At 53.2% G+C, this 18,786-nt stretch overlaps 1 protein-coding gene across 6 annotated transcripts in view; it reads left to right on the forward strand.

Moving 5' to 3' along the window:
• The window catches only part of MGMT (O-6-methylguanine-DNA methyltransferase), a 303,642-nt gene extending 287,868 nt beyond the window's left edge, over nt 1-15,774 (forward strand). For 5 of the 6 annotated variants that reach the window (XM_040486787.1, XM_040486788.1, XM_040486789.1 and 2 more), the window contains 2 exons: nt 6,928-7,067; nt 14,384-15,774. In XM_040486787.1, coding sequence (XP_040342721.1) covers nt 6,928-7,067; nt 14,384-14,584 — 341 coding nt within the window. In that variant the 3' untranslated portion in view covers nt 14,585-15,774. Of the gene's footprint in view, nt 1-6,927; nt 7,068-7,319; nt 7,580-14,383 lie in introns of those variants that run through there. The other variant, XM_040486791.1, reaches the window with a different exon arrangement.
• The last annotated feature ends 3,012 nt before the right edge of the window (nt 15,775-18,786 follow it).

The following is an 18,786-nucleotide window of genomic DNA, read 5'->3' on the forward strand; positions in this document are numbered from 1 at the left end:
GGATAGGATTTGGTAGTTTGTAGTTTTTGATACATTGGTCTGTTTCATCCATGTTGTTCATTGTTGTGCATAGAGTTCTTTGTAGGAATATTTCATTCTCCAGTTACTGTCTGTGAAGTCAGTCATGACATCCCCTTTTTTATGCCTAATGTTGATAACATGTTTCTTCCCTTTTTTTAATCAGTCTTGCTAAAGCTTTATCAATTTCATTGATCTTTTCAAAGAAGACAGTTTTGGTTTCATGCATTTTATTCTATCATTTTCTTTATTTCCATTTCATTGGTTTCTGCTGTTACCTTTATTATTTCCTTCCTTAGTTTTATTTTGCTCTTTCTTGTTTATAAAGTGGAAGCTTAGATTATTAACTTGAGACCCTTCTTCTGTCAAATATGCATCTAATACTATAAACTTCCCTCTAAATATTGTTTCAGCTGTATCTTGTAAATTGTGACCTGCTGTATTTTCAGTTGTATTCAGTTCAATGTATTGTTTTTGTAATTTGCCTAAAGACTTTCTCTGTGACCCGTAGATTATTTAAAATGCCTTGTTTTCTGTCCAAATGTTTGGAGGTTTCCAGTCATCTTTTTGTTATTAATATCTAGTCTAATTCCATTATGATCAGAGAATATGATTTGAATGACTTCAATTATCTCAAGTTTGTTAAAGTTTGTTTTATGACCCAGAATGTGGTGTATCTTGGTCAGTGTTTAGTGTGCATGTGAAAAGAATGTATATTCTGTGATTGGATAGCGTGTTGTGTCAATCAGTTGAAACCAGCTGGCTCATGGTGTTTTTCATTTCTGTATCCTTGATTTTCTGTCAACTACTTCTGTTAGTTAGAGAGAAGTGAGGTCTCCAAGTGTGATTGTGGGTTTGTCTGATTCTCCTCTCAGTTTTGTCAGTTTTTGCTTTATTTATTTGAAACTCTCTTGTTAGGTGCGTAAAGGTTTTGGGTTGCTGTGTCCTGGTTGTGAGCCGTCCCTTTTGTCGCCATGTAACATTCCTTTTTACCCCTGGAAATTGTGCTCCTCAATCTGCTTTGTCTGTTACTAACTTTTCTTAGATTACCGTTTTCATGGTGTGCTTTTCCCATCCTTTTAGTTTTAACGCATCAGTATCTATTTATTATTTGATTTTTTTTTCAACATTTATTTATTTTTGGGACAGAGAGAGACAGAGCATGAACGGAGCATGAACGGGGGAGGGGCAGAGAGAGAGGGAGACACAGAATCGGAAACAGGCTCCAGGCTCTGAGCCATCAGCCCAGAGCCCGACGCGGGGCTCGAACTCACGGACCGCGAGATCGTGACCTGGCTGAAGTCGGACGCTTAACCGACTGCGCCACCCAGGCGCCCCTATTTATTATTTGAAGTGAACTTCTTGCAGACAACACATACTTGGGTTATTTTTTCAATCCATCTGGCACACTATTATTTTTTCATTGGTGAAGAAAGGCCATTTATATTTAATGGAATTATTAGTACGATAGAATTTCTATCTACATGTTTATTTCACTTGTTTTCTTATGACTTTATTATTAAATAATTATTTGTTTTCTGTCTTTTCTATTTTTCCTTTCTCTTTTCCCTTCCCTTCTTTGGGGCTATTTTAACTTCTTGTTCTGTAGCTTTTGTTTATCTGTTAGGTTTTTGACTACATTATCTCTTTATAGGGATTATAATCCTTGCATACTTAACTTTCAGAGCAGTCGGCCCAGTCTGCCTCTTTTCTTTTTAATTTTTTTTTAATATGAAATTTATTGTCAAATTGATTTCCATACCAACACCCAGTGCTCATCCCAACAGGTGCCCTCCTCAATGCCCATCACCTACTTTCCCCTCCCTCCCACCCCCCATCAACCCTCAGATTGTTCTCAGTTTTTTGTGGTTTTTTTTTAAAGAACTCATCAGAAGGACAGTCCAGGGTATTTAGCCAGATAATTACCATTCCTTTTGTTCTGACTTTACTGCTAAGCTTCCAGGCTGCGCCCTCCAGTCTGAGGTCCCTTCTTGCTAAAGACCTTCCTTCAGCAATTCTTTTAGCTCACCTCTACTGGCAGCACCTTTGTTTCTGTCTGAACATGTCTTAATTCTAGCTTTATTTCTGACGAGTTTTTTTTTTTAACTGGATATAGAATTCTCAGTTTCTTTCTTGTCTTCGAGCACTTTATAAAATTGCTATTTCACTTCCTTCTGACCTCCATGGTTTCTGATGAGAATCGTACTGGCATTCAAATCCTCGTTCCCTTTTAAATAACACATCATTTTTCTCTGGTTGTTTTGGAGAGTTTCTTTGTCTTTCGATTTTACCTGCCCGCTTCGTCATGATATGTGTGGGAGTAGATTGCTCCGGGCTTGTCCTGTTTGTGGTTTACTAGGCTTTTGACTTGTCGTCGTATATCTTTGGCCAGATTGGAAAAGTTTTAGCTATCATTGACTAGCATTTTTTCTGCAATGTATTCTTTTTCCTCTTCCTCTGGAACTCCAGTTAATTCGACTGTTAGACCGTTTGGTTTTGTCCTACGCATCCACTTTCTGATTTTTTGTTGTTTAACGTGTTTCTCTCTGTTTCTCAGATCAGATCATTTCTGTTGACTTCAGTTTATTGACTGTTTCCTCTGGCATCTCCATTCTGCTATTGAGACTGTGCAGTTTTTGTGTTTTGTATTTTTCTGTACTAAATTTCCATTTGCTTCTTTTTTATAACTTGTATTTCTTTGAAACTCGGTATCTTTTCATTTCTTTCAAAGGTATTTTCCCTTCTTACAGCATTTTTATTGCAGATAAAATCCTTCAAAGTTACCAGGCCATGTATATGAAATTCTCACATCATACACTTTAAGTATCTAACCATTTTGTCAACTAATCCTCAAAATGCTGGGGACAAAATCTTGTCATGTGATTCCAACTTCTGTGGCATCTTGGCCTTGATGTTTGTTAATGTCTTTTCCAAGACAAGTTGAGGGTTTTATGATTCTCTGTTTGCCAAGGCATTTGGGATTGTATCCTGATCATTTTGAATGTTAGGCTCTCAGTCTTGTGTGAGTCCAGTGTATAGCACTGCTATTTTTGTTTTTTTAGGAGGCACTCAACCTGGATGGGTTTGGCTCTAAGTTCTGACCAGGTTTCTGCAGGTTGTGGTTTCAGTGTCCATTTTGTTGTTCAGACTCCATGGTCCTGCAGGTGTGCTGTCCTACAAATCAGCGGCCGGTCTAGAACCCTTACATCCATTCTCCATGTCTTTGATTTAGAGTGATCCACATGTGCACAGGTCAGGAGTGAGTCCAGGAATTTACAAACACCTTCTCAGTGTGCTTTCCCAAATTTCCCTTTCTCTGCATCTTCCCTGCTACTGTCCAGTTCTCAGGGACCCTGTTTGGTCCCTGCTCATAATTTGGCCTTACTTACCCCACTCAGATACACACCTCCTAGAACTGCACCAACGTCCAGAGCCAAGTACTGAGAAGACAAAGAGGAGGAAAGCAGCCGGGGCCTGCCCACCTGCGGGGACCATGACGGCCTCCGACAGAAAGAGACATGGGCATCCCGGTTGCTTCGGGGCCAGGGTGCAAGGGTTCAGAGATAATACCAGAAAGTGAGCGATTCCTCTGCTCAGAGCATCGGAAGACCCTTCTCCCTCCTCAGGGAGAGAGAGACAATACTTGCATACTTAACCTGCTGGCGCACACCCATGCATCTGCACCTGCGGGTGCCCTCTAGCTGCTGCCTGGTGGTGGAGAGCCCGAGGGCCTGGGCAGCCGAGAGACGGCCCTTCCTCAGGAACCCACACCCTGCAGCAGAGTCACCTTGAAAGAACGATTCTACCCAAAGAACTCCGAAGCGTGGTGTTCTTGCTTACTGGAGAAGAGATGGTGGAGGCAGCCTTGGTCTTAAGGAGACCTGATGTCCAGGCCCAGCCCTGCCACCAAGCAGCTGTGCTCGAGCGTAGCAGTGCATGGTGGGGTGCAGGACACATCCGTCCGGGGAGCTCTCGCGATGGTGTTCATCACCGGGGAAGAGGCAGAGGCCCAGGGGAAGGAAGCAACTCGTCCAAGACCCTGCAGCCTGGAGTCTGCCTTGGCCCCTGGGTCCGTTCCTCCCGTTGCACGTGAGGACTATGGTATCTGCGTAGGCTCCCTCATCAGAGCCCCACTTGGCTGTGTCAGTGCAGGCACACCAGTGAAGGCTGCCATGATCTCTGCTCCCACAAGTGGCAAGAAGAGAGCTCACATATAAAATTCTGGTGTCCGTGACATAGAATGACGTCTTCCATGGCCGTTGGTAACCCCATCGTGAGCCCCTAGGAGACTGATGACATACTGTCCGGCTAGAGACAATGTAGAAAGCAGTCTTGGATGGGGTAGGTGCTCCCGGTGGGCATGTTTAAGTGGCCACCCACGTGGAAACAAAAACGGCTGTGTCCTTAAGGGAGCAGAGTGCAGAGAAGCAGGCCAGCCCCCAGCGGAGCCTACGGTGGCCCCACAGCAGAACACGGCCCCGCTCGTGGTACCCAGGCCCCAGAAGAGGCAGGAGAAAGGGTGGGGAGGAGAGGGTGAAGGAAAGGAGCATCCAGAATGTGGCCGGCAGAGGCCGCTCCGCACAGCTCTGGGGTCATGCCCGCTCCCCAGGGAGACCGTAATGGGAGGGAAAAGGATGATCATCTAATGGCTGCCCTTTGGGCCACCTGAAATGATGGCCCAGCCGCCGAGGACTTACGTGGACACCTCTACCTCCAGAAGATAGATCTTCCACATCAGCGTATGTTAATTTTTATGAGTAGGTTTTACTACGTTTTAGAATGATATTTAACAACCGACAGTGCCAGCCCCTCCTGGAAAGAAGAGCAGTTTCATGGTCTGATTTTGCACGGGTCAGGGTCAAAGGCACTGTCGCTGAGTGCCGCTCCAACTAATTAATGCATTTGCTCCCTACAGGGTGAAATTGGGTTTTCAGATACATTTATAACACGACTTGCTTGATTCCTAAATATTGCCTTATTTGAGCTATTTTTCCTAATACACGGCCTGGTGTGTATGGGGTGAGAAATTATTTCCCATGAAAAATTGACAGCGAAGCTGAAACTGTCTGATGAACCCCGTGCTCACATACAGACACTTTATACCTGGACAGGCAGGCGCTGGAGCGGCACCGCGGCTTCTCGGAGCTGCCCTGCGCCCCCAGATGAGCTTGCACGAGCGCCTCTCCTCGTGGTCCTACGGCTTTGGGAAAGTTCTGGGCTCTTCTTCTGGAAAGCCCGGGCGGCATCCAGCAGAACACACACACAGCGACCTCTCTGTGCTGCACAAGGAAGGCTGGAGACGGGCCTCCCCGCTTCTTGCGGTCTCCACGACTGCTTTCGCGCAGTTTCTCTTCCAAGACCTCCGGCCCTGAAATCGCCTTCTCCCCAAGTTATTGCCAGGCGGCCTGCCGCCTCTTTCTTCCTTGTCTTTTTGTTTTGTTTTTGTTTGTGTTTTTCGGTGTGTTTTTGTTTGTTCTTAAGTGAGGCATAACAACAGCAACAGCAGTCATGATGAACAGTTTGATTTCAAAACCCTTTCTGAAGAAACCACAGTAAACAGAGTGTGTTTGCCTAAGGAAACCCTCCGAGCAATCAGCCAGTAACACAACTGCATGTGCTAATGAACCCAAAGCTGTTAATGTGGTTTCTTCAGTTAAATTGATTCATGAATTTTGAAGAGAACATTATCTAATGAATTTTCTTTGAATAGAAAGCAATTAAAAGGACAAATCAGTCTGATTAACCCCAAAGTCACCCTCCTGCCACAAATGGTGTACAGTTTGAAATTATATCATAAAAAAGTAGAGCACATTTGCTATCTTTTTGCCCTCTACTAATCCATGTAAATTAATGAACAACAAAGTTAATTTCTTTGATGACCCTGTTCTAGTATCACCTGGATTATGCTGATGTTTAATTTGCTTAATGTTATAATAAAGACTAAACAGATTTTTTTTTCCAGCGAAGTGATTATCATTCCCTTCAGTTAAGAAGTGATTTTTATTATTTAAAACGCATGTAAGGGTGTGTTTCCTTTAAGAACCAAATCGCACTTTGCCAGCTTGGCACCGAGTGTAATTAGTGCTATTATGGACACACTCCGGAACACCGCTGCTGCCCGTGGAAACCTTCCCTTTGTCGTTGCCATCGGGAACTCCCACCCCCGGAGGGCTCGGTGCCCCCACCGTGGGGGACACAGCTCCATGTCCAGTGCTCCTGAGCCTTGCGTTCCCTTTGGAAAGACAATAGGTATCGATTCAGACCAGCCTCCCTTGCAAAGCTGGAGGCAGAGGGAGAGAACGTTCCCATGCATTCACCTGTTCACTCCCACAGCAAGGTGAGGAGCAAGCGCGATCTGATGTGGCTTGCCAATTAAAATGGGAATCAAGTTATTTTATTTTTGCAGCCCTGTGCATCGCAATGCCTGTAGCCAAGGTCACTGCCAGCCCCGTGTACGTGGTGTCTGGCATTCTGAGTCTGCTCGCTGCTGGGTGTGGCCGCCTAGCATAAAACCACAGCCCGGCCCATGGCTCCTTTTTCCTTGTGTATCCCAGCTGACGTTGGCAGTGACCCAGCAGTCTGAGAGGTTCTGAAGTCAGTAGGCAGGCAGGGCCTTCTGGGCTCACGAATGTGTGCGTGCCCCCGTCCTGGAAGAGCATCACGTGGTCCTTCCTGCGTGGGACCCGGGGACGCAGGGGGCGGTTGCAGGTCTGGGGTGCGTGGTGTTGGGATGGCTGCGTAGGGGCCAGCCCGCACAGTGACGGGACCGTGTGTGGAGGCCGCATTTTAATTGACTGTAGCACCTCTGTTTGTGTTGACGTGCTTTCTGTCTCAAGACCGGCAGGTTTCTACATCAGAGCTGCGGGAGCCGCTTGTCCACATAACGTCATTCTGCATTCTGCCTTTCAGATTCGTTCACCAGACAGGTGTTGTGGAAGCTGCTGAAGGTTGTCAGACTCGGAGAAACGGTTTCTTACCGGCAATTAGCAGCCCTGGCAGGCAGGCCCCGAGCAGCGCGGGCAGTGGGCGGAGCGATGAGGACCAATCCTGTAAGTCGCTGCCGGCGGGTGCGTCAGCGGGGCCGCAGGTGGCGGCGGGAGGGGGGGCCCGGGGCCCTGCAGTGTAAGCGGCCTGTGCGGCACCGCATGGGGAGCAGAGGAGAGGAGGCATCTGTACGGGCCCCCAGAAGAGGGGTGGGCGGCCCCTGCCCCCCATTTTTGGTGGTGACGGTGGCATGTCTTCCCCAGGGGGTGGCTTCACCCCAACCTTTCCATGTCCTTGTCCCCCCTGTGCATCTGTAGTCGCGTTTTGCTGAGAGGGAGATCCCCTCCAGGCCACGCCGAGCTCCCCAGAGGATGGGCTGTGTGGGGTGGCCGCACGCCTGTTGTACCCCGTAGGACAGAGGGCACTTGCTCCCCGTCATACCCGTACCTGGGCCGCCGGCCATGCTGTCTCCGGAAGGAAGTCCACATGAGTTGGGGAAGAGGCCGTGGCGCCCCTGTCCCCAAAGCCAGGTCTGCCAGAGGACGACCCCATACAACTGAGTGAGGCCTGGAATGTTCTTTCTTGTCAGCCTGTCCAGAGCCTGGCAGGGGCCTGCTAGCACATTCGAAACAGTTTCTCCCCCAAGCGGTGGGAACGTCTGCGACGGGATAGAAGCGTGCCATGCTGTCAGGATGAGGAAATAGAACCAGCACATCCCGGGGGAGGAGTTACTACATCAGACAGACCTCCCTCCTTTGAAAATGGCTGTAGCTTTGCTGTGTGTCCTCAAAATTCTCTTCATCCCCGTTGACCCGGGTGAGGCGGGCGTTCACACACCCCAACCCGCCGCTCTTGCCAGTTGGCACCGACTGCCCTTGGTCAGAGCCCGGCATCTCTAGGAGACGGCGATTACCCAGCTTTCCGCACAACACGGCCTTGTTTGGTTTAAGCAGCAGCTCATAGAGGATTGCAGTGGATCGCACTGTCTTGATGCGTGTCTGATCTGGAGAAGAGCTCTCTGCCTTGTTAAAATCCGATTGTCCAAGCAGCGTGTGATGTGGACGACACATCGCACCCAGCCCGCATCTCCCCGTCTAGAGTCCTCGGCGGCCGTGGCCGCTGAGCCCAGCGGGTGTCCTGTTGTGTTTTCGCTGCCACGTGCCCAGCTGCGTCTTCAGAGTCCACCCCCTCCACACCCTGTGGGTGTACACGCTGACCATGCACACAGGATGACTCGGAATCAGGTTTATGAGCGTGATTTTTTACACTTCTGACAAACTTTGACCTGCATCGTTCCTCGGAAAGGCCACCGCCTTCTCCCAGGTTGTATCTCCACGTTGAGCAGTTGGACCGTGCTCTGGATAGAAAGACGGCTGGGACACCGTGGTATCCGGGCTCCGTTTCGCGCCTTGTGAGAAGGACGTCAGAAGCTGGCCGGGCTCTGCCTGTCCCGTCCCCTCCCCCCACCGCGGTCGTGGCATCCTGTGGACATCCTCCCTTTGTCCCAGATCTTCATCCGTGTTCTAGGCCCCATTTCTGCTCTCCGTGCCCTGTGTGTAGAGTCGGTCACCCACGCTGCTCACGGAGGCTTGACTTGACTCCCACCGTGTGACGCAGCAGGTGGGTGCCACCGTCGCGGCCCCGGGCGTGGCTGCCGCCCGCCTCTGCTCCGAGAACAAGCGTTGCTAATGGACGGCACGCATCCGTAGCCCCGCACCTGCCTTCTGTGTGATGACAGCAGTTTCTCACTCTCTGAAAGGGACGTGCCGTCACTGTTCAGCGATCACGCTCCTGGCAATATTCAGAAACATTTATTGTTCTGCAACCAGCATGACTCTCTTCTCTTGCTATTAATCTCGATGAACATCTCTCTTCAACTGTGGCCTCAGTCACTGAAATTTATAAAATAGGATCTCCCAAGGCTTAAATCTCTAATGTCCGTAAAGTCAACGTATTGACTTCCCCGCCTCGTGCCCAGGTCAAGAATGGCAGCGACGACATCAGGCATGAGGACCGAGCAAGCGCCTGGTCCCTCCTCTTGGCGCTGTCCTGTGCCACGAGCAGCCAGGCACGAGCCAGGCCACGAGCCCTCGGGGCCTGGCCACGAGCCCCTCTGTTGTCGGGCGCCGCACATAACCCATGCAGGGACCGTCCACGCGAGGCGGTTGTAGAGATGCCGGCAGCTGCAGGGCGGAGCAGGGCTTCCAGGCCTGGTGCCGACATGCCACAGGTGCGCCTGAGAGAAAAACTTCGAAGGTGTAGCCAACTTCCGCTCAGCCTCCCAGGGAGCTCTGTGGTCCTCACGGGGTTCCCATAAAGTTGATCTAAAACCTCCTTGGAATGGGCTGGGGCGTCCAAGAGGTGACCCAGGAACCTGCCACGACTGATGCGGCTGCCCCACGTGGGTGCCCCCTTTCCTTGGTGCTGGCAGCACAAGGCCCAACGGAGCGCCACGCATCAGCTCCAGCACCGACAGAGCATCGCTGAGAGCTGCTCGTTGAAAATCTCTCTCAGTTTAGGCTGAGTAGAGCAATTGTACCTTTTGGGAAGGAGAGTAAAAAAAATGGGTTTGGAATGTGGCAAAACACCACGGAGCTCATTGTGCACTCATTCCTTAGGTGGCTTGCGATAAACGCGAACACGAGCTGGCTCGTACTGCAGCCCTTGCTGCGGGGCGGGCTTCTCTTCCCCACCAGAGGAAGGGTTGCTTGCTGCCGTGTGGGGGTTTGGTCCCTTCCTAAGTGCTCGGTTTTCCAGGTTTTCCACAGAGGACTCACTAGCCTACGTAAGACGGTTCGGCAGCCTTCTGGAAGGTGCGCCGCCCCCCCCCCCCCCCACTCATTCACCACGGAGGATGGTCAGCCTCCTGTAGGTGAGTCTGGAGACGCCTCGTGGCCCTCCCCCACAAGAGCACCCTTCCGCTCATCCTCAGACAGAATTTGCTAAATGCAGTTCAGAGGCGATCAATACATCGCACAGAGAGTTTCCCCACTTTTTTCTAAACAAACGCATTCCTGAGGAGTTAGTTTATTCACAGATTGCCACGAGCGTTAATGACCCCCCGAGTCTTGTTCTGCCAGTCACCCAGATGGCTGTTGATAAAGATTTAGCATCATGTTCTAAGTGTCAGGGCTGTCAGTGGGGCTGAACCATTTGACCAGAAGAAAAAAACGCACAGGGAGCTATTGATTACAGCTTCCCGGTGTCACTTGTTCACCAGGATTTAGGTATTGATGAGGCCGCGAGTGAAAACAAGCCCTCTCCCTTGTGGGCTGCTACCACAAGAACAAAGGCGAAGTTGGAAAAAATATTCAGCCAGCACCAGAATCAGAGGGATTCCATTATTGATTGAAAGGCCCCTTCGTGTTATTTTTGTTGGAGACAAATCTATGGGTTTGGAAGTTTTATAGCACTTGAGAAACAGTCTGTGTAAGTGATGGATTCAGTATTGGATGAATTAGATTTCACAGCGTGAAGATTTCAATGCAGCTGTGATATTATGAGCTGCTTGGTTATTGATAAAAATTACATTTTATGCAGTACAGGCTTTCAAGAAGAGGGTGTAGAGGGTATGGATCCTTTGCAATGTCCATAGGGCGCAAATACATTTTGGCGGCCTTGGTTGTTTTCGTCGTCTGAGATCCGCCACCAAAGTCAACACGGACAGAAGCGGTGCTCCCTGCCTCTTGTGTAAAAATCGTGCGTCTTTGGCAAGCGACCTGCTGTCCCGCAGTTGCTGCCCAAGATGAAGCCTGGCCGGGGCGGTGGCCGTCGCTGCCTTTCCACGGGAGTAGGGCTGTGGTCTGTGGGACACACGGAGCAGGGAGGAAAACCAGAGCCCGCCCGTGAAGTCAGCGTTGGGTGGGGAAATTGAATCGGTACCTAAAAACATCTGTGAAACTAGCTCGAATCTTTATCGGTCAAAACTTGAGTTTCACGTTGTTGTGTCCTCGAAGCAATTATTAATGTGACTGTTTATTGTATTTGATAAAAACCCTCAATCAAAGTCAATATTCCAGACTTGAAATGTTGTGATTCTCCCCCCAAGATGACGGGGATGGTTGGCTGCTTGCGGGACGGGGCGGCAGCGGGCGCTTTCCCGGTGTGTGAAATGGCACAGACGGGAAGCCAGCTCTCCCCAGACCCGCCCTGACCCTGCGACTTGTCCTTAGATCCCCTGAGACTGCATGCGTTCCCATGGCAACCCAAACTTGCAGTGGGAATAGGGACTGGTTTGTGATGCAGGAGAAGTTAGGTTCTCAGCATCCGAGCCAGGTTACCCACAAGGCCAGCGGTCCCCCTCGGGCAGCTGGTGGAGAGGCCATGTGCAGGCGCCGGGTTCCGCCCCCGCTGGGCTGGACTCCCTTCCTTGCCCCTAAACTGCCGTGGGAACTTGGGCAGGAAATGTAACCCAAGGCTGACCGTGCCTGGCCTGAGGCTTGTTGGAGGCTATGTGATGTGCCACAGCGGGCACAGGCCACGTTCTCCCTGGTGGTGTCGTTGAGTGCTGGGTCCGGGACGGGACTGGGGACCGTGCCCTCTGCCCAGAGACAGGTGTGGCTCGGGGCCTACTGGGGGGCACTCTAGGCGGGTCGTTTTGTGTGACGGGCTGAGGTGGGTGCACGGCCACAGGGCGGCTAGACGCCATGAGAAGAGACCCCAGGTACGTGTGTTCAGCCACTTTGCTAGAAACTCAGCTGACGGGTGGCTGGTCGCTGGTCGCTTTGTCCAGTTCGGGTCTTTGGAGTTGGAGCTTGGGGGTAGGGGACGTGAATCTTCTCTCTGTTGAGCTGCAGACTTAGTAGAGGGATTCTGAGAAACTCTCACCCTTCAGGGCCCTGCAGGAGTGGCCGTTTTTCCTTGCAGGACATTTGGAGCATGACAGCCACATGTGAGTTCACGGAGAGGGGCTGGGGACAGCAGGTCTGGGGCTTCAGGAGGTGAGGCAGGATGGGAGCTGAGCGGTCCCTGGGTACCACCCGGCTCCCTTCCAGGGTGGGGTCCGCTGAGGGTCTGTCTCCAGAGCGGGGCCAGTTCCTATAGCTGTGCTGGCTGGCTGTTCATGGAGCACTGCTGTGATCTGCACAACAACGAGAACCGTCACCCTAGCATGTCCTGGGCCTTCCGTGACTGACCACCCACGTCCCTGCACCCCAGTCAAGATGCAGCCACTTAGGAATGAGGGCTGTTTTACCCAGGACCCCTGGGCAGACCATCTCCTGAGAGGTTTGAACTCTGCTGAGAATCCACCAGATGTCCTGTCCTGGGAAGTCTTGGGTTCTGAGTAACTGCTTGTCGGGGCCTTTAAGCAAAATGACCATTCATCCCCCAGAGCCCCCACTGTGGGAACACGGTGTGCCCCCTGCAGTTGGCATGCTCTAAATAGTGCCCACTGGCCACCAGGGAGGCGAGGGCAGCAACTGGAGACGGGCCCCTGTCCACTCTGGCTTTAAGGGGGCATAAGCTCCTTCCCTTTCTTTTCCTCCTGTGTCCTGGGCCAGCTGTGCAGTGGATGAAGGACAGCAGGGTATTAGCTTTACTCAAATACAAGCTCAACTCACGAGGTGCTGTGGCCACAGTGGGCTTCCCAGGAATTCTGGCTGGAATGAGCCCCCCTTCCCTGTTACCAGCCCAGCAGAGGCAGGTGCTGATGACATCTGTGCTGCGGGGCAGACAGGTCCCCTCGCAGGACCCCACCTGGTGCCGGGCATTCCCGTGCCTTCGTCCCAGGATGGCTGCTCAGGGAGTCCTCCCCGCCTCAGGCCGGGGGCAAAGGATGCGGTGGCGGGTCCCTTCTTCCGGGGGGTGTCCCACCCCATGGAAATCAAAAGCAGGGGCGAGGCGCACTGTGCCCACCCTCCACAGTGGACTCCGTCCCGAGAACAGACCCTGAGCAGGTCTGCCAGCGGACATCCTTAGAGCTCCCGTCGGTGCAGCCCAGACCAGTGGCGGGACGACCCAGGCGCTCCCCTGGAGACCGCTGCTGAAAGGGACCCCCCTACCCTTGGGGAGGACAGAGGTCTTCTCTGCTGGGAGAATTGACTACAGGGAATGTGTTAGGTGGGATTGTTGGCCTGCGTGCGGCTGCAGGAATAACGAACCACCCATGTGACCGTGGTCCCGACTCGAATCCAGGACCTGTGAGCTCTGGTATCCAGTTTGGGATGTGGAGGACCAGATACCCATGGGTCTGCCCTGTGCCGGCCCCAGGCAAGGGCAGAAGGACTGCAGGGCACGGGGGGAAGTGTCCTGTCCTTGGGGCATCAGGGTGTGGTAGGAAGACCTGCCTGCGATGTGGGCCCTCCTCCTCCGGGGCTGCAGGCCAGCCTGCCTTCCTCCGGGACTAGTATCGCAGCATGTCGAGCTGCCGGTAACTTGGATTGGCAGGGTTCGGCGAAGGCCCTGGGCACACAGAGCCCAGCCCTCACTTCTGTTTCCTGGTGTGTCCCAGTGATGCACGGCACCCAGACAGCCGTCACCGTCCCTGGTCCTGGCAGTGGGTCCTTTTAACGGTAGGTTGGCTTCTCTTTGTAGGATTGTATTTGGATTTTCATCATGAGGTGGTCTTGCTTTTAGTGAAGTCGTTGTGTTGATTAAGCACCTGACTCCTCCGTCTGTCTCCAGAGGTGGGTGCACAGGGAGGCCCCAGCGCCCTGGGGAGGGCTGCGGGTGGGCATGGCCCCGGGTCTCGAGTCCTCAGGGATGCTGTTGGACAGCCTGTCCCAGTCCAGGTATCCAGGGGCCAGATGGTGGCAGCGGCTGCTCAGGTGAGAACAGACGAAGACTAGAGTTTCTCAAACTTCCAAGTATCCCGGGATTAAGGAAGGGAGACGCACTCCCAGTGCAATGCAGAGCATGAAGCAGGTCAGCAAACCTTCCCTATGAAGGGCCTGGTAGTAAACACTTTGTTCTGCAACAGCAGCCCCAGACAACATGGCTGTGTTCCAATAAAACTTTATTTACAAAAGCAGGTAGGAACTGTGCCAGTTTGCCACATTTTTCCAGTGCCTTGCATGAGTATGGTCTTCCCTGAAGGTTCCTGTCACTTCTCGAAACGTTTGCAAATTTTACCTACTGCCCCGTAACTTGGAAATGTGATTTTGAAATTTGTAAACATACGCCGCAAATTACTTACCAAAGACAGTTTTCTCCTTCCAAACGTTGGTATGAAGGGATTCTCTGGAAAATGCCGTTCATTTGCCTTGGAGTGTCGTGTCCGTCCTCGGCCCGTGCCGAGACCCCCAGAGACCAAGGGGTGCACAGCGCCGAGGCGGCCAGCCGGGGGCCTGCACATCACTGTGGTCAAGGGCCTTGCTCTGGATGCCGAGAGACCTTGGGGGCCCCGAGCCCAGACTGACAGGGTCGCCTCTCTGTCTTGCAGCTTCCCATCCTCATCCCGTGCCACAGAGTGGTCTGCAGCAGTGGAGCCGTGGGCAACTACTCCGCAGGCCGGGCCACGAAGGAGTGGCTTCTCGCCCACGAGGGCCGCCTGGCAGAGAAGCCGAGCTGTCCGGGAGGCTCCCGTGGGGGTGGCATCCCCCGCCCCCAGCCTGCTGGCGGAACGGAGAACTTGTGGGAGTAAATACTTGAGTGACACATAAAGGTTCTAGCACATTGGAGGTGGTCTGTGCGGTATTAAAAGAACTGAACGTGTCCTGGGGGACAGAGCGTGTGTGCCTTTTCTTGTTTCCACATTTTACGGCAGAGTGAGTTCAGAGGACTGGCCGCTGTTCATCGTTTGTTTCTCTCTCACACCGTCGTCGTTCCATTTCTAATGTCTGTTAACACAGGGATAAGAAAGTGGGGGGCCCGGCAAGCCTGAGAGCCACCGTCCGGGCAGGTGGGAGCATCCGGCACCCGCCAGGGCCCTGGCCCCCCTGACGCAGGCCTGTCCCCCTGAGAAGCTGGCCTCCCCGGCTCCCCTCTCTGCTTAGCCATTGAGGCTGCCGGGACGGTGTCTCCCGCTCAGGCCTTCCTGAGGGAGGCCCGGCCGCGGAAACCAGTGCTCATGGAGGTTTTCTAGCGATGTTCTTCTCACCGCCAGAAAACCAGTGCAGGATGCACACACTTTGGGTTGTATCGGTTGCATGGAAACGAACCACTTACCAAAGTGATTTGGGAAAAGGAGTAGCTCCTTGAGATGAGTTTGGTCGAAATGGCTCCTTCCCGAGGGCGGAGGGTGGAGGGTCTTCCTCGGGCCCTAGCCCCTCTCCTGCCGCTGCTGACCTTTGTGCGCTCCAAATGGAAGGTGACGATAGAGCCTAAGAGTCAGAGGTCACACAAGAAGGGGGGATCTGCTCCTGTCGCTGGCAGCAGAGAAGAGTGTTTCCAACCAAGTGCCACCGTCCGATGCTTCATTATCGCGTTGTCGTTGTCTCTTTATAATTAACCTGAGAAACACCAGGGAAACTTGCAGCTATGCATGTGGATAAATAAGAATAGAGCGTGTGATGTATGGAGAAAATAAACTCCACCCCACTGTGCAGGAGAGAGCTGTATTTTTGTCAGGGGTTCCTGTGACAACTCAAACCCCAGCAGGGAAGCTCAGGTGCTTTGTATGTGTCACCGAGAGCCCGGGTGAATATACAGCCTGTAATGCGCATGGTTTGGGCGTATTTTAAATTCCATGTTACCTTAACACCGGTAAAGGAACGGTGCCTGATGTAAACAGACTTTAGGCTTTTCTCACCAATTTGCAATTTGTTATATCCTATTATTATGTCAACCAAATTCTGGGTCTTTCCCCTCAAAAATAAAGTGGTAGGACCATTACTGCATCACCTTCTGATTTCCATCCTTCTCCCTGCTGCTGTCTCAAAGCCCGCCGTCTGGCACCCGCGGTGGCCACGTGGAGGTCTGATTTCCGGACAGGCCGCGGGGCCACCTTGCTTCGCCGAGCCCCTTGGCAAGCTTCGACAGCTGTAAGCACGCCCTCCCGGCGTCTCCGTGTGCGAGCAGAGGGGCCCGTTTGTTGTTTCTGACGTGTTGGGAAGGCGAGTGGGGGTCCGGGGTGCGCTTTGCATTGGGGACTGCGGAAGTGGTTGTGTTGTAAATTCTGTGAGGAAAATGCTTTTCTCCAGGAACTGACGGTCACCAAGAAATGCGGTCGTGCTCTGCCCTGAACGGGCCGGAAAACCGTGGTCCTCACAGGCAGCAGCTCTGGCCTCGCTGGCCCGGGTGTGGGTTTCGTCCGAGTGCCTTCCAATAGAGGGCACCATAGCAGTGCACTAGGCTGTGGTCGGGAGACCCCCAGTCGCCACGTCTGTCTGAGGACGGACTTGAGAGTGGGGGCAGAGGGAGCTCTGTGATCCGCTCTGTGCCGGTCCCGCGGAGCATGGGGTGCCGTCGTCGGTGCTGCCGGCAGACCCTGGCGATGCTCCGCGTGTCCCGTGCCGCCCGCATGCCGTGCACCCCAGCCACCTCCCGGGCCAGGAAGGTGTGGGTCCCTGACACGCCGCATGCCTCCCACCCATCCCCAGATCCCCGGGTGGGCTCCCAGGGAGGGTTCCTGAGTCGGACGGCCACACGCGGGCGTGCCTACAAGGCCCAGGTCCCCGGCGGGGCTCGGCCACTTGCGGCCGGGGACCCGCCCATCAGAGCAGACCGAGGTGACCCCGCAGCCCCTCGTGGCCTGGCACCGCCTGCTTGGGCCGTGCCCTTGGTGCAGTACAGACCGCATCCCGTTTTCTGCCTCCCAGGGCTTCCTCGGCCCTGTCAGAACGGGCCTGATAGATGCCCCGAGGTTCCCGCTGACAGAGGCACGGCCGTGTACCGCTCCAAGGACAAGCTGTGCGGGGGCCCACATGAAAAGCCAGCACGGTCGCCTAGAGCCACTGCTGCTCAAGGTTGCAGTGCGGCTTATGGAAATAAGGAGGAAAAGGAAAGGCACAAAGAAACACAAAAATACTTTCCAAATAAAAAGAAATGTGGAAACAAGAATTAGTCGTGTTCTTCGGCCTCAGCCTCGGGTCCCCTGCACTAACGTGGCGCGTGGTACTTTGAACGCAGACACGGAGACCCACGGGGGCAGGACAGCTGGCTCCGGGCAGCGGCCGTTGCTTGCTGTTCTCCCCCGTTTCCAGAGACCAGGACGATGAAAGGTTTGGAGAAAACGGTTGTTTTTGCGGAACCACGTGCATACGGTACGGATGCCCTTGGCCACGCGGGAGCCGAGGTTTCCAACGGGTGGCTGTGTTCTCCGGTGCCTTTTCCGTGTGGAGAAGCCCCAGGTAAGCCCGCCGTCGTCCACCGCGTCCTCTGGCTGCATCGAGGTCCGAAGTGACAGCACGGGTCTGCCGCCGTTGTGCCCAGAGAAGAAACCTCGCGGTGTCTTGTGCGGGCAGGGGCTGGAGGGGATGTGGCAGAAGACAGAGCCGCAGACCACGTGGGTCGGCTGCTCCCAGTTCTAGATACAAAGGGTGCGGGCAGGGCCCATTCTGGACAACGCAGGTAAGCTCACCTTGCAAGCGACTTAGTTGGGGCTTTTAATCCTTGTCTGCTTCTTAGCAGAAGCGTTGATTGAACAACCTAGAGAGACTGAAGCCGTTTCTAACCCAAATGTCTTTGGGAACAAGTTTTCTTCCAAGTCTCCTGTCTGCACACAGCGTGCTCACACAGTCGCCTCTCTTGGGTGGCCAGGCGTGTCGAGTGCAGGTGTGTTTATGTCAAAACCATCGTTTAACCCGGTCATGAACAACAACGTTGTCCCAGAACTTCCTTCAAAACTGTAATATGGGAACAAAACCCTGTTCAAGGGGGTTGCTTCAAAACCTAAGTGGTGGCTCGATCCAGCGGGTCCCAGCGGGGTCTGCGTGCTGCTCCAGATGTCCTTGTCCTCCCTGCTGTGGGCCCGGCAGGGGCAGGCGGGCACTGCTGGCCGTGTCTCCTGCCATCGGCACCCACAGCCATGACCACGGGCGGCCGCGCCAGCCCCAGCCTCGGCCATGGTTGGAGCAGGTGGGACGTCACGGCCGAATCGACGTGAAGACTGTTCAGAACTTGCCGGAGGTCTTTGTGCGATTTGGGTTTCAGGCCGCACACAGAGGACTCTGACGTGACAAATGACTTCACGTGGGACACACAGAAAGAGTTTATTTCACTCAGAACACTGTCCTATAAGGGCGGGAAACTAAGGCCTTCTCCGTGGTCCGAGAGCCGCCACGTGTCTGGGCGTCCCAGTGCGTCCTTTGCGTGTTTTCTTGCTGCTGTGCCGGCCGTGGGGTCACAGAGGGGGATTTAACTTGGCTTGGTCTCCTTCGGCCCGTGTGCGGTTGCTTTCTCGTTCGCCAGCGTTTGATGGAGAGTTTGTGTTTAGGAAACTGAAGTTCACATCAATTTTGCCCGTTATCAGTTTGAAAGACGTGGAGATTTAAACGAAACCCTGCCATGCAGCCCCTGGCTGTCTGTCCGTCCGTCTGTCTGAAGGAAAGGGGGTGACAGTTGAAAGGCAGGCCCAGAGCCTGGAGAAAGTGCAGGTCCCGACACGTCTGTGAGCGGCTGAGGGCAGCTGTGCAGGGTCCGCGGACGCCGTGGCTCCAGCTGCCGACAGACGAGCACGTCTGGCCTCCATCAGCCGGCCGGCTCCGCGGGCTGGGGGGCGAGGCGCAGGCCAGGGGCCCGGACAGCAAGGCGCTGCGGGATACAGAGACCAGCCTGATGAAAGGACGTCGTTAACGAGTCTTTAAAGTTGTCTCAGTGTTTTTTCATGGAAAAAAAGCCACAAGAAGAAGATTCCGCATGGACGCTAGTTAAGATCGATCACGAAAAATGTGGCACTGGGGTCAT

Source organism: Herpailurus yagouaroundi, unplaced genomic scaffold, assembly GCF_014898765.1.
Source record: "Herpailurus yagouaroundi ecotype Mexico unplaced genomic scaffold, PumYag 163, whole genome shotgun sequence".
NCBI lineage: Eukaryota > Metazoa > Chordata > Mammalia > Carnivora > Felidae > Herpailurus > Herpailurus yagouaroundi.